General features: G+C 51.5%; 1 protein-coding gene across 1 annotated transcript; it reads right to left on the bottom strand.

Moving 5' to 3' along the window:
• Positions 1-667: 667 nt before the first annotated feature.
• On the bottom strand, positions 668-2,353 carry SST (somatostatin). Its single transcript, XM_027751102.2, has 2 exons — positions 2,146-2,353; positions 668-1,187 (listed from the first exon to the last, which is right to left on the bottom strand). The coding sequence occupies exons 1-2, from the start codon at positions 2,281-2,283 to the stop codon at positions 975-977; spliced, it is 351 nt and encodes a 116-aa protein (XP_027606903.1). The 5' UTR covers positions 2,284-2,353; the 3' UTR covers positions 668-974.
• Between the last annotated feature and the right edge of the window lie 7,626 nt (positions 2,354-9,979).

Genomic DNA, 9,979 nt, shown 5'->3' with positions numbered 1-9,979 from the left:
TCTTCCCTTAAGAGAAGAATACCATTCCTCTGATATCTCCTACCCTGCTGAACCTCTTAACATTGCCTTTAATGATGATGAGGTAGATAGAAAAACTGCCGTGACTAGTTTATCAGATGAAGAGGGGATGATGGCATAGGGTTAACATCTCAGCTTTACAGGGATGCAAAACCTCTCCCTGCACAGCAGAACAAAGAAAAACTTCCCTGAGGAATCCCAGAAGCAGTGTTTGTCAGAGATGCTGCAAGGAGTAATATATGCCAGATAAGAAAACCTTTCAGTGTTTGTGGCTGAGGAAGGAGTAAGATGTGTGGTGTAAATTTGTATGGTGAACCACTTTTATCATCCCTGTCACTTGGAATACACAACTGTGATTTATAGCGATGCCTCTGGTGATGGGTGTAAATCCTCTAGACTGACTAGGAGTGACAGTGATACAGACTTGATTCAGCCACAATTTCAGGGATTTGATATCTAAAATACCACTGTGACTCTAGATCCTTTAGTAAGACCACAGAAAAAATATCAGATTAAGAGATACCCTGTGTGTGTGCCTATGTGTGGATGTGGATGGTGTTTGCTGCTGCTGCCCTGAGACGGGCGGCATTTCAAAGATGAGAAGCCTGAGAGGTTACTTAGGTTTTCTCATTGACACTGAGCCTCAGCATCACCGTTTGAAACATAAACTTTATTGCAACAGAGAATTAAAAATAGTACATTTGAAAGAGTTGCGGAGTGCATGTCATTAAAGAACTAGTCAGAAATCACAACTCAAGCGTATCATGTACAATTGGAACAGAAAGTTTTATTAAAACAAGTGGAAATCAAATGCAAATTTTCCTTGTTTGTTTAATTTCACCATAACTGTGGATTGTGTATTTACAGTCTTCGCCTCTTATGGTGAAGGTTCTGCTCAGGGCAAGGGGCTAGGAAGAAGGCAGGGATGAATGGGGTGGAGAGGTGGGTTTCAAAAGCTAACAGGATGTGAAAGTTTTCCAGAAGAAGTTCTTGCAGCCTGCTTTGCGTTCCCGGGGTGCCAGAGCGGGGTTTGAGTTAGCCGAGCGCTCCAGCTCCAGTCTCACTTCATCCTGCTCAGCCCCTCGGGACAAGTCCTCAGACTCCAGGGCTTCATTTTCTGTCTGACTTGGCTCTGAGAGCAGTTCTGCCAAAAAGTACTTGGCCAGTTCCTTGGGAGACAAGAGAGAGAAAGGGAGAGGTAGAGAGACCACAATTACTCCTTGGTTTTTGAGGGCTCACTACTCTGTCCCCCTAAGACATCTTTGTGCCCAGATTAGAGACATTCAGGATGCTGGAGGAGAAGGGGAGCCCTGGTTTTCCAAAGAGCTCAGCCTGACAGCTGCTACGCAGCGGCTGCATCTGTGAAATAAAGCAGAGCAGAAGAGCACTGACATGTACCTGGTGTGGGGCAGAGACTGCTGCCCTGGCTGTGACAGGGAATGGACTCATCCAAGCTCCACATCACTTGCCCTTCCCTTCCCACTGCTCCATCACACAGTGCCCTACTCAGAAAGGATGCCATGGGGTTGCTGCTAAGGTAACACAGGAAAAGTCTTTGGGCGAGCTGACAGGGGAGGTTGAATTGAGTCACTGTCTCACTAGGACTTATTTTTCTTCTTGTCCCTCCAAGCCTTGGCTGTCCCCTGCCATGGATAAGGACATCCTCCTATGCACTGGGGCAGCTGCCTTAGTTCAGTGACCCAGAAAAACCCTGGAGAGCTTCAAGAGGGGCTCTGCCGCCTGCCCCAGCAGCATCAGCTCCTCATTCCCCACCAGCTCCCAGCTGGGCTGTCTCACTTCCCAGCCCCAGCTGCCCAGCCTGCCGCTGGGTCAGCCCCAGCGGGGAACCAGGAGATTTGTCAGGGAACCAGGATCTGCAGCAAGGAACTGGGCGTCTGAAACGGGGACACTGGGTAAATTGGTGAAGAACTGGAGGTCTGCACTGAGGGTACTGGGAGGTCTGGTGAGGAACTGGAGGGGGTCTGCAGCAGGGGTGCCAGGCGCTCTGCAGCGGGGAGTCAGGGGGTTCTCTGGAGGAGAAGTGGGAGTCTGCAGCAGGGCCGTCGGGGTGCCCAGCGGGGTGCCCGAGGGGTACCCGGAGTGTCCGTCCCGTCGCGGGGCTCTCACCTGCTTCCCGGCGGCAGCAGCCAGGGACTTCTGCAGGAACTGCCGGAGCCGGGGGTCCGAGGGGGCGGCCGAGACGGTGCCGAGGGCCAGGGCGATGGAGAGCAGGGCCAGGGCGCACTGGAGACGGCACGACAGCATCTCGTCGGCGGGTCGGACGCGGGAGGCGGCGGCGGGGAGGCGCTGGCGGCTCCGCTGCGGCTCGGCTCCGGCGTTGGGGATCTCCTCGCCGCCCGCCGCCTTTATAAACCCTTCTCCTGACGTCAAGGTGGGGGCGCCCCCCTCGCCCCACGCCACCGGGGGTGGATCTCTGCCCGGGACCGGGCGGGAGGGGGGGACGGGACTGGGGATGCTCCGCTCTGCCCGAGGCCGGCCCAAGCATCCACAATGCCCCTCGAATTCCAGCTCTCCGGCCGCCCCCCGGCCCCCGGCGCGTTTTGTCCCCTAATCACCACCCCTCCGGAACTCCCGACCCTGCTTGTCAGCTCCGTTCTCCCCAGACACGAGCCCCCCGTAGCGGCGGCGGTGGGTCCCGGCTGTGCATCGACCACCTCTGTGCCGAAGGTCTGAGCCCCTCAGCAGTCCCTCTACCAAAGCCCCTCACCCCAGCGTCCCGCCCCGTCGGGTAAGAAAGGGCTGCAGAGTCCGGGGAGCTGGAAAGAATCCCCTTAAGTGTGGATTGCCCCCGGCTCTTGCAGGGAATGGCGCGGACTGAGGTGCTCCCGAGGGTCCTTTCAGTCTCCTCGGCCCCTGAGGGTCTCTCTGGCTATCGGTCCTTGCCCAGACTCTCTCCGACGGGCAGCTCCGGAGGCAGCGGGAGCCTCCCGGAGAGTGCCCCGGCTGTGCCATGGCTCTGCAGCTCGGGGAAGCGATGATAAATCGGTGCCTCGGTCGGGGCGTGCTGTTCCCTGGCTGAGCCTGCGGGGACCCGTGTGTCTACCTCAGGGTCATTGGACCTGCTGGTCCCGTGAGGAATGCACCTGTCCCGTTGGGATGGCCAGTCTCCCCCACTCCTCCAACTTTTCCCCTTTAGCTGGCTGGTACCCACACCGGGAAAAGCTGCTTCAAACCCCCCAGCTGGCAGGAATAGAAGCAGGATGTGCAAGGAAGGGGCTCTACTACTAACCAAAAAAGGGATATCAGGATTTCTCCTATCTCAGTATCCAGCTGAGGAAAGTCAAAGATTTGTGGGGGCAAGAATTTAGGTGCTGCACAAAGATCTCCAGAAATCTCCAAAATGACATTTTGTTTCATGTTGAATTAATGTGTCCCCCGCTCTTCCTTCAACCCTGGTGTTGCTGGCTGGGTTTGCTGAGGCTGACCTGGGAGCATGAAGTATAAACCAAGGTGTTCCTTCTCTGCTTTACAGTCAGACAAGAGGAATTGGTGCTGGTTGCTGGTTCCAGACCAGGCAGAACTCTGGGCTGGACTGCCACTGCCCTCCCTGGATAGTGCCTCCCTTCCTTTGTGCAGACATCTGCAGCCACACATAGCCTTCATCCTCTGCATCCTTCCCAAATCAAGGAGCAAAATTAATGAGAACCATGAGAGAATAAGCCTTCATTTGTATCCCAGGAGACCCTGAGTATTGGGTTTACCTGTGCTGCTTTTACAGCCAGTTTTTCCACGGCTGCCTGACTCTACAAGGCCAAGCTCTGCACTCCTAGGACACTGTCTTCTAGCACTGGTCTTGCTCTGGGGAAATGGGTAGAGAAGAATCAGCCCTTGCTCTGGTTCAGACACATTCTCTTGCTTTGGGCACAGGACACAGGCTCCTGCCAAGTCTAAAGGGAGTGATTTGGACAAAAAAAGAGCAGATTATCCCAAGGGCCATGAGTCCCAGAGCTTTTCTATCCATGATGTCCCTGTGTTAGCAGCTGGACCAGCATCTCTCTCCTCCTGCAGTCAAAGTAGCAGAACCAGTCCTGGTCATGGCAAATGGCCAAGGCAGCAGATGCCAGGGCATCAAACCTATCCTGGCCCTCTTGCCTGCCTTGCAGAGAGGTTTCCTAGGAAAGGTTTCTGCCAGCAACAGTAATTTCCCCACTTTTCCCAAATGTGCCAGTAGCAGTAAGCTGAGCTCTCTCCATTTTTTTTTTTTTTTTTTTTTTTTTTTTTTTGCGCTGGGAATAGACTTCTTTTGTAGCCCCTAGGCTCTCCTCCTTGGTACAACACAACCCAGCTGTTCCACACTGCAATGCAAGCCTGGACCAGCTCTGGTAAAGGCTCTGACTCCCCACCAGATCATCCCAGCTCCCACAGCCCAGGTCAATGCAGTCTTCTTGGGTTCAATATTGGAAAGGAGCAGAGATGGAAATGGGAGGCAGCATTGGGTTATTTCAGATGCCCTTGTGGCTACTGGAAGCTGTTACCTAATGACCCCTTGCCACTCTAAACAGCAGGCAACTGTCCAACCTGGCACCGCTTTTGTATTCAGCTTGTCACCTCAAAGGCGTGGGGGTGCTGGGATCCCCCATCACTCCTGAGTGGGAAGGAATGGCTACCAGCTCCTTAGGCTGCCACAGCTATGGATCTGCCCTGATGTGCCACAGGGATCAGTTCAGCATCTGTATTTCCCAGGGCATTGCAATGGGCTGGAGTGCAGCCTTGGACTGCTGCATAGGATGGAAAACTGTGCTACATTTCAGCACCCTTAGAACCCACCTGTACACCAACATGGAGATGAGAACTGTAGGAGCTGGTACAGTGCAGGAACAACCTCCTTGGTAAGCTCTCCATTTTTCTTGTTTCTTGACAATTTCGTGTGTGGCCATCAGGACTTAGACACATTTAATGGGATTTTGCAGAGTTGCAAAGCTTAATCTGAGATGGGTGGCTTCCAGGCAGGCCGGCAGGGATGATTTTAGGAAGTTGGTATGGTCATGCTGTCATAAAATGGGGGAAGATATCAGACTTGAGTACTTAAGGGGTTTTGAGAGGTCATTCTTGATGTCCTGCCCAACCCCAGGCTGCTCACAACCCCATTCTTCTCCTGCTGCCTGCTGCACCTGTGTCCATGAGATCAGCCCGATTAAAGACTTTCAGCCCAGAGCTGTTTCTTCCTAGTCCCTGTCTTCACCCACACTTTGTTTTTCATTTTTGCATCTATCCACCCCTGCCCTGCACTACCAACCCTCCCTGGCCATCTGGCTGTGCAGGGCATCCTGCAGCAGAGCAATAATGCCCAACAGATCTTTGGGCTAGGAGCAATGTTACTGGAGTTGTTATGCTCCCTACAGTCTAGTTCCAAGCAAGCACACACCCTCGATCACACTGAGCTTTGATGTTCACTGGCTACTATGGCTCTTCCAGTCACAAGGGGACAAGATTTGGAAGACCAGGTTGGCTATGACTCCACTCCTCCATACAGCACTGGAGCTGGGTGGCTGTCCCCCTGTTCCCCCATCTGCCTGGGGAGGCTGGGGGAATTACACCAGTGTCCTCTAGCAAAAGGGAAAATATTACTACAGAGAAATGTCTTGGGTTTGTCCCACTGAATTTCAGAAGCTCAGCTGAGGGAAGCAAGGGTGTGCTTGTTTTCTGCTCTCTGATCCTGTGCCTTACCAGGAAATGACTTGGCTCCTGAGCAGGAGCAGCATCAGGAAGTTCTGACATCTACCTCAACTGTTTTTTTCTGTTTTGGGGATTTGGCTGAGATTATGAGGCTACTGGAGGCAGGACGAGAGACAAGGCTCTGGTGGGAATGTTCCTTTAGAAACATCTCAGCCTGTTTAAAGAAGAGAAATTGAACTCCCATTATGTCTGAGCCCTGTTGATAGAATGTTGAATGGACCAAAGCTCTCAGGTAGTGATTTCAAGAATCACTCCGATGTTCTCCATTTGAAAAGTTTTTAGGTTCCATTTCAAAGAAAATCCAGAAGAAAAATACCGCAAGCTTTGGCTCAGAAAACCACCTTGTGCTGACCTGAAGGAACCAGCAGTGAGGTAGTGGAAAAGGGAAGTCCATCTGGTCCATGTAACTTCAGATTTTTCTCCCACGGAGGACTCCTGGGGAAGGGGTAAGGGCAGACCTCCAGATGTTTTATGACTCTGCTGCAGGTATGGTGCGGCAAGTAAGTTGCAGATTGACTTATCGGTTCCCTCTCCCCCAGATGCTCTGTGGGATCAGTGTACTCTGAATTTTTGTACATTCATTCCCCAGCCAGATAAATCCATCATCCACTTGGCTGTGGTGAAAGCAGTTCTGTTCCTTTCTTTCTGCCGCAGTACTGTGGGGCATGTGGTTTTGCAGACGCTTAAATTGCATTGAATTCCTGTGACTGATTCCTTGCCCCCATGTTTCCAGATTGCTCCACAGGTCCAGAGTAGTCCAACAATGCCCTGGACTGTGTGCACAGGCTGTGTGCTCAGCACTGTACCAGCAAAGTGTGCCCTCTGCTGTCACTGCAACCGCCAGCCTGGCTCCCATCGAACCTCACCTCCCTCGCTATCACCTAGAAAATGCTCTCCACACTCTCTCAGCTCAGCTTTCACAAGCAGGACAGTTTTGTCACAGAACACTATCTTGCCAGCAGGGAAAACCTGTTTTCCTTATATTCTAGCACTTTAACTGGTATAGCTGAGCTGTGATCTGGGAGCCAGGACAATGACATGCCTCATTCTGGCTCTGGACATGCAGCTGGTAAGGCAGGGCAATGCTGAAGCTGTCACAGCCCCATAGCTCTATCAGCTTGCTGAAAACCTAATAGAGAGGTTCCTGCTTGCTTAGGGGTGATGCTGCCCCAGGAGATACAGATGAGTGGAGGAAGAGTCATGACTGAGCAATAATGAAAAACAAGAGCTCAGTAAGGGAGAGAGACTCACACTGTGTACCATGTGTCCCTGGAACGGGCAGTGCTTAGAGCAGCTATGTTGGTATTGTACAGGGACTTGCAACAACCTGAGAGGTTTCTGTTTTTAGAATAAAACTTGGGAGCACAAATTGAAAAGAATTTGACTCTCCATTAATTGCAGGCCTCTGGGATTTCTGCTCCAGGTAGCAAAGAGAGATGGGAGTCAGTCTGTGGACGTTCACAGAGGAGGGATCCTACTATCTAATTTTTGAAATGTGTCTGCCTAAGAGCCCAAGCTGTATTCAGGATTTCTGATGCTGCTACCTGAGATTCATTCCCAGTCTCAGGCACCTAGGATACTTCCATGGTGTCTGTAGGGCTGAGAGAGGGAAAGGGGAAAGGAGAAGAGAAGGAGAAGGGAAGCAGAAAGGCAAAGACAAGGAAACAATCAGGACAAACATGTTCAGAAGCAGAGTTGAACAGGCTGATCTAAGAGTTAAATACCGGGGTATTTACCTGTACTACTGCAGTGGTTTCCAGGAGTCATGGTGGGGCTGTCAGGGACTGCACAGACAGGTGCTGCCCGTGCTGTAAGGAGTTAGAAGCTTAAGGCAAGAGATGATGGGTAAAGATGGGTGAGTTCACAAAATCATGAAATCAAGAAATAACACTGGAATCTGCTTTATCTCTGAGTATAGCTGTCTTCTATAAACACCACTCTGTTCAGCCCGAAGAAGAGAAGGCTCTGGTGAGAATTTAGGGCACCTTCCAGTAACTAAAAGGGATTACAGAAAGTTGGAGAGGGACTTTTTTACAAGGACGTGTAGTGATAGAATAAAGGGGAATGGATTTAAACTGAAAAAGGGTTAATTTAGATTAGATACTGGGAAGATGTTCTTTACTGTGAAAGTGGTAATACACTAGAATAGGTTGCCCAGAGAAGCTGTGGATACTCCATCGCTGGAAGTGTTCAAGGCCAGGCTGGATGAGTCTTTGAGCAAACTGATCTAGTGAAAGGTGTCCCTGCGACAGAGGGGTTCTAACTGAATGATCTTTAAGGTCCCTTCCAATCCAAATAATTCCGTAATTCCAGGTCTCTTTGCTTAAACTCCGTCTTCCACTGCCCTCCTGTGGAGACTCGGCAGAATGCAGCGGAACGACCCGGCCCAGGCCCTGGCCGAGGCCCCGAGGGGTCACAGACTCACAGAAGTTGGAAGGCACCCACAAGGATCAGGTCCAACTCTTAAGTATATGGCCCATACAGGGACTGAACCCACAACCCTGACATTATCAGCACCAGACTCTAACCAGCCGAGCTAGTCTCAAGGGGCTCATCCATCAATGCTGCCAAAAGAAATAAAGCATCCCCTCCTTGAGCCCTGCTCAGTCCCCTGAAGTTTGAATGCCCATTTCCCTTCTGGGCCTTTCTGGCAACCAGCTATTTCATGGATTTGGTGACGACCTCCCCTCTAAGGGCTGTCAGGACCCTGCCTCTGGAGCTGATTTTTCCAAGGGCAAACAACCCCGCAATACTGACATGGGCAGGGCTGAGCTGTTTGATGTTTGTGGGTATAAAGCAGGCATAAAACAGGTGTAGGGCAGTTGTGGATGTGATGGCTCCCTTGGCTCTTCACACACCATCCGTGTCAGATGCCTCCAGGTCTTTGACCCCACAGATTGCTATCGCTTCAGCTGAAGTGCATGGAAAAGCCATGACATCACTGTTTAAAAAAAACTAAGATCTGTCACGAGGAGGAAACTATGGTCCAGGAAAAGACAGTATTTATTTTGCAAATGCAGCTGAGTAAGTCAATGGGAAGTAGAGGTCATGGCTACACAGCTGCTTGTCTGGGGCAAGCGGGGCTGTCAGCCCAGCCCAGCCGCTTCCAGAAGTGACAACTGCGGTAACCAGAGAGGTAGTGAGCTCAAAGGCAAGCAGCTCCTGACAGAGAGGGGAGAAATATGTGTGTCAAATGAGAGCAGTATGTGTGTCAAAACCCCATCGTGAGGACAGCCACCTTTACTAAACATTAAAAACCCCACCAGTGAGAGGTGGAGAGAGGAAGCAAGAGAGGGAGCAAGGTGGGAAAGCAAGTTTTGCTATTCTCAATGCTTAGGTAATGCCCCGTTTGTGGTCATTTTTCCACCACTCTTTGTCTAACACAAAAAACCTGGTGAGGACTCGTGCTGGGCTCTGCCTGTGGGGTGAGCAATAGGCTCCTGCCCAGAAGGATGCTTGGGAAGACCTCACTCCATGAAAAGCCTGCCCCAGAGCAGGCAGGCGCTTGCTGCAGGCTGCCAGGTAGCCATCCTGCCTGGCCAAATCAAACAGCAGGAGGGAGAGGCTGGCTCCAGCTCAGTGCTCAGCCCTTGCCTTTCTGGGGGGCTCATGTGCCAGCAGAACTGGTCTACTGGGAGACAAGCCAGAGGAGCTGGGGGTCATAAAATCATGTAATGTTTTAGTTTGGAAGGCACGTTAAAGATCATCTGGTTCCAACTCCTTGCCATGGGGCAGAGATACCTTCCACTAGTCCAGGTTACTCATCCAGCGTGGCCTTGAACACTTCCAGGGATGGAGCATCCACAGCTTTTCTGGGCAACCTGTTCCAGTGTCTCACTACCCTTACAGAATAGAGTTTCTTCCTAATAGCTAAGCTAAATCTACCCTCCTTCAGCTTAAGGCCATTTTCCCCTTGTGCTATCACTACATGCCGTTGTGGAAAGTCCCTCTCCAGATCTCTTGTGGGCACCCTTTAGATACTGGAAGGTGCCATAAGGTCTCCCTGGAGCCTCCTCTTCTCCAGGCTGAACAGCCCCAACTCTCTCAGCCTGTCTTCACAGGAGAGGTATTCCAGCCCTGTGATCGGCTTAAGTGTCTCTCCTCTGGATTCATTCCAACAGGTCAATGTCTTTCATTCTGTGTGGGGGCCGCAGAGCTGGATGAACACAAGGGACCCACAGGTGGGGGTCTCACAAGAGCAGAGTAGAAGGGATTTTAATTTTCTGCCTAAAGCAACATGTTTATTTAGAGGCAAACAGAAGGC

Source organism: Pipra filicauda, unplaced genomic scaffold, assembly GCF_003945595.2.
Source record: "Pipra filicauda isolate LSUMZ 115617 unplaced genomic scaffold, ASM394559v2 scaffold98_size3848907_pilon, whole genome shotgun sequence".
In the NCBI taxonomy this organism is placed as follows: Eukaryota; Metazoa; Chordata; class Aves; order Passeriformes; family Pipridae; genus Pipra; species Pipra filicauda.
This window is presented reverse-complemented; position numbering and strand designations above follow the sequence as displayed.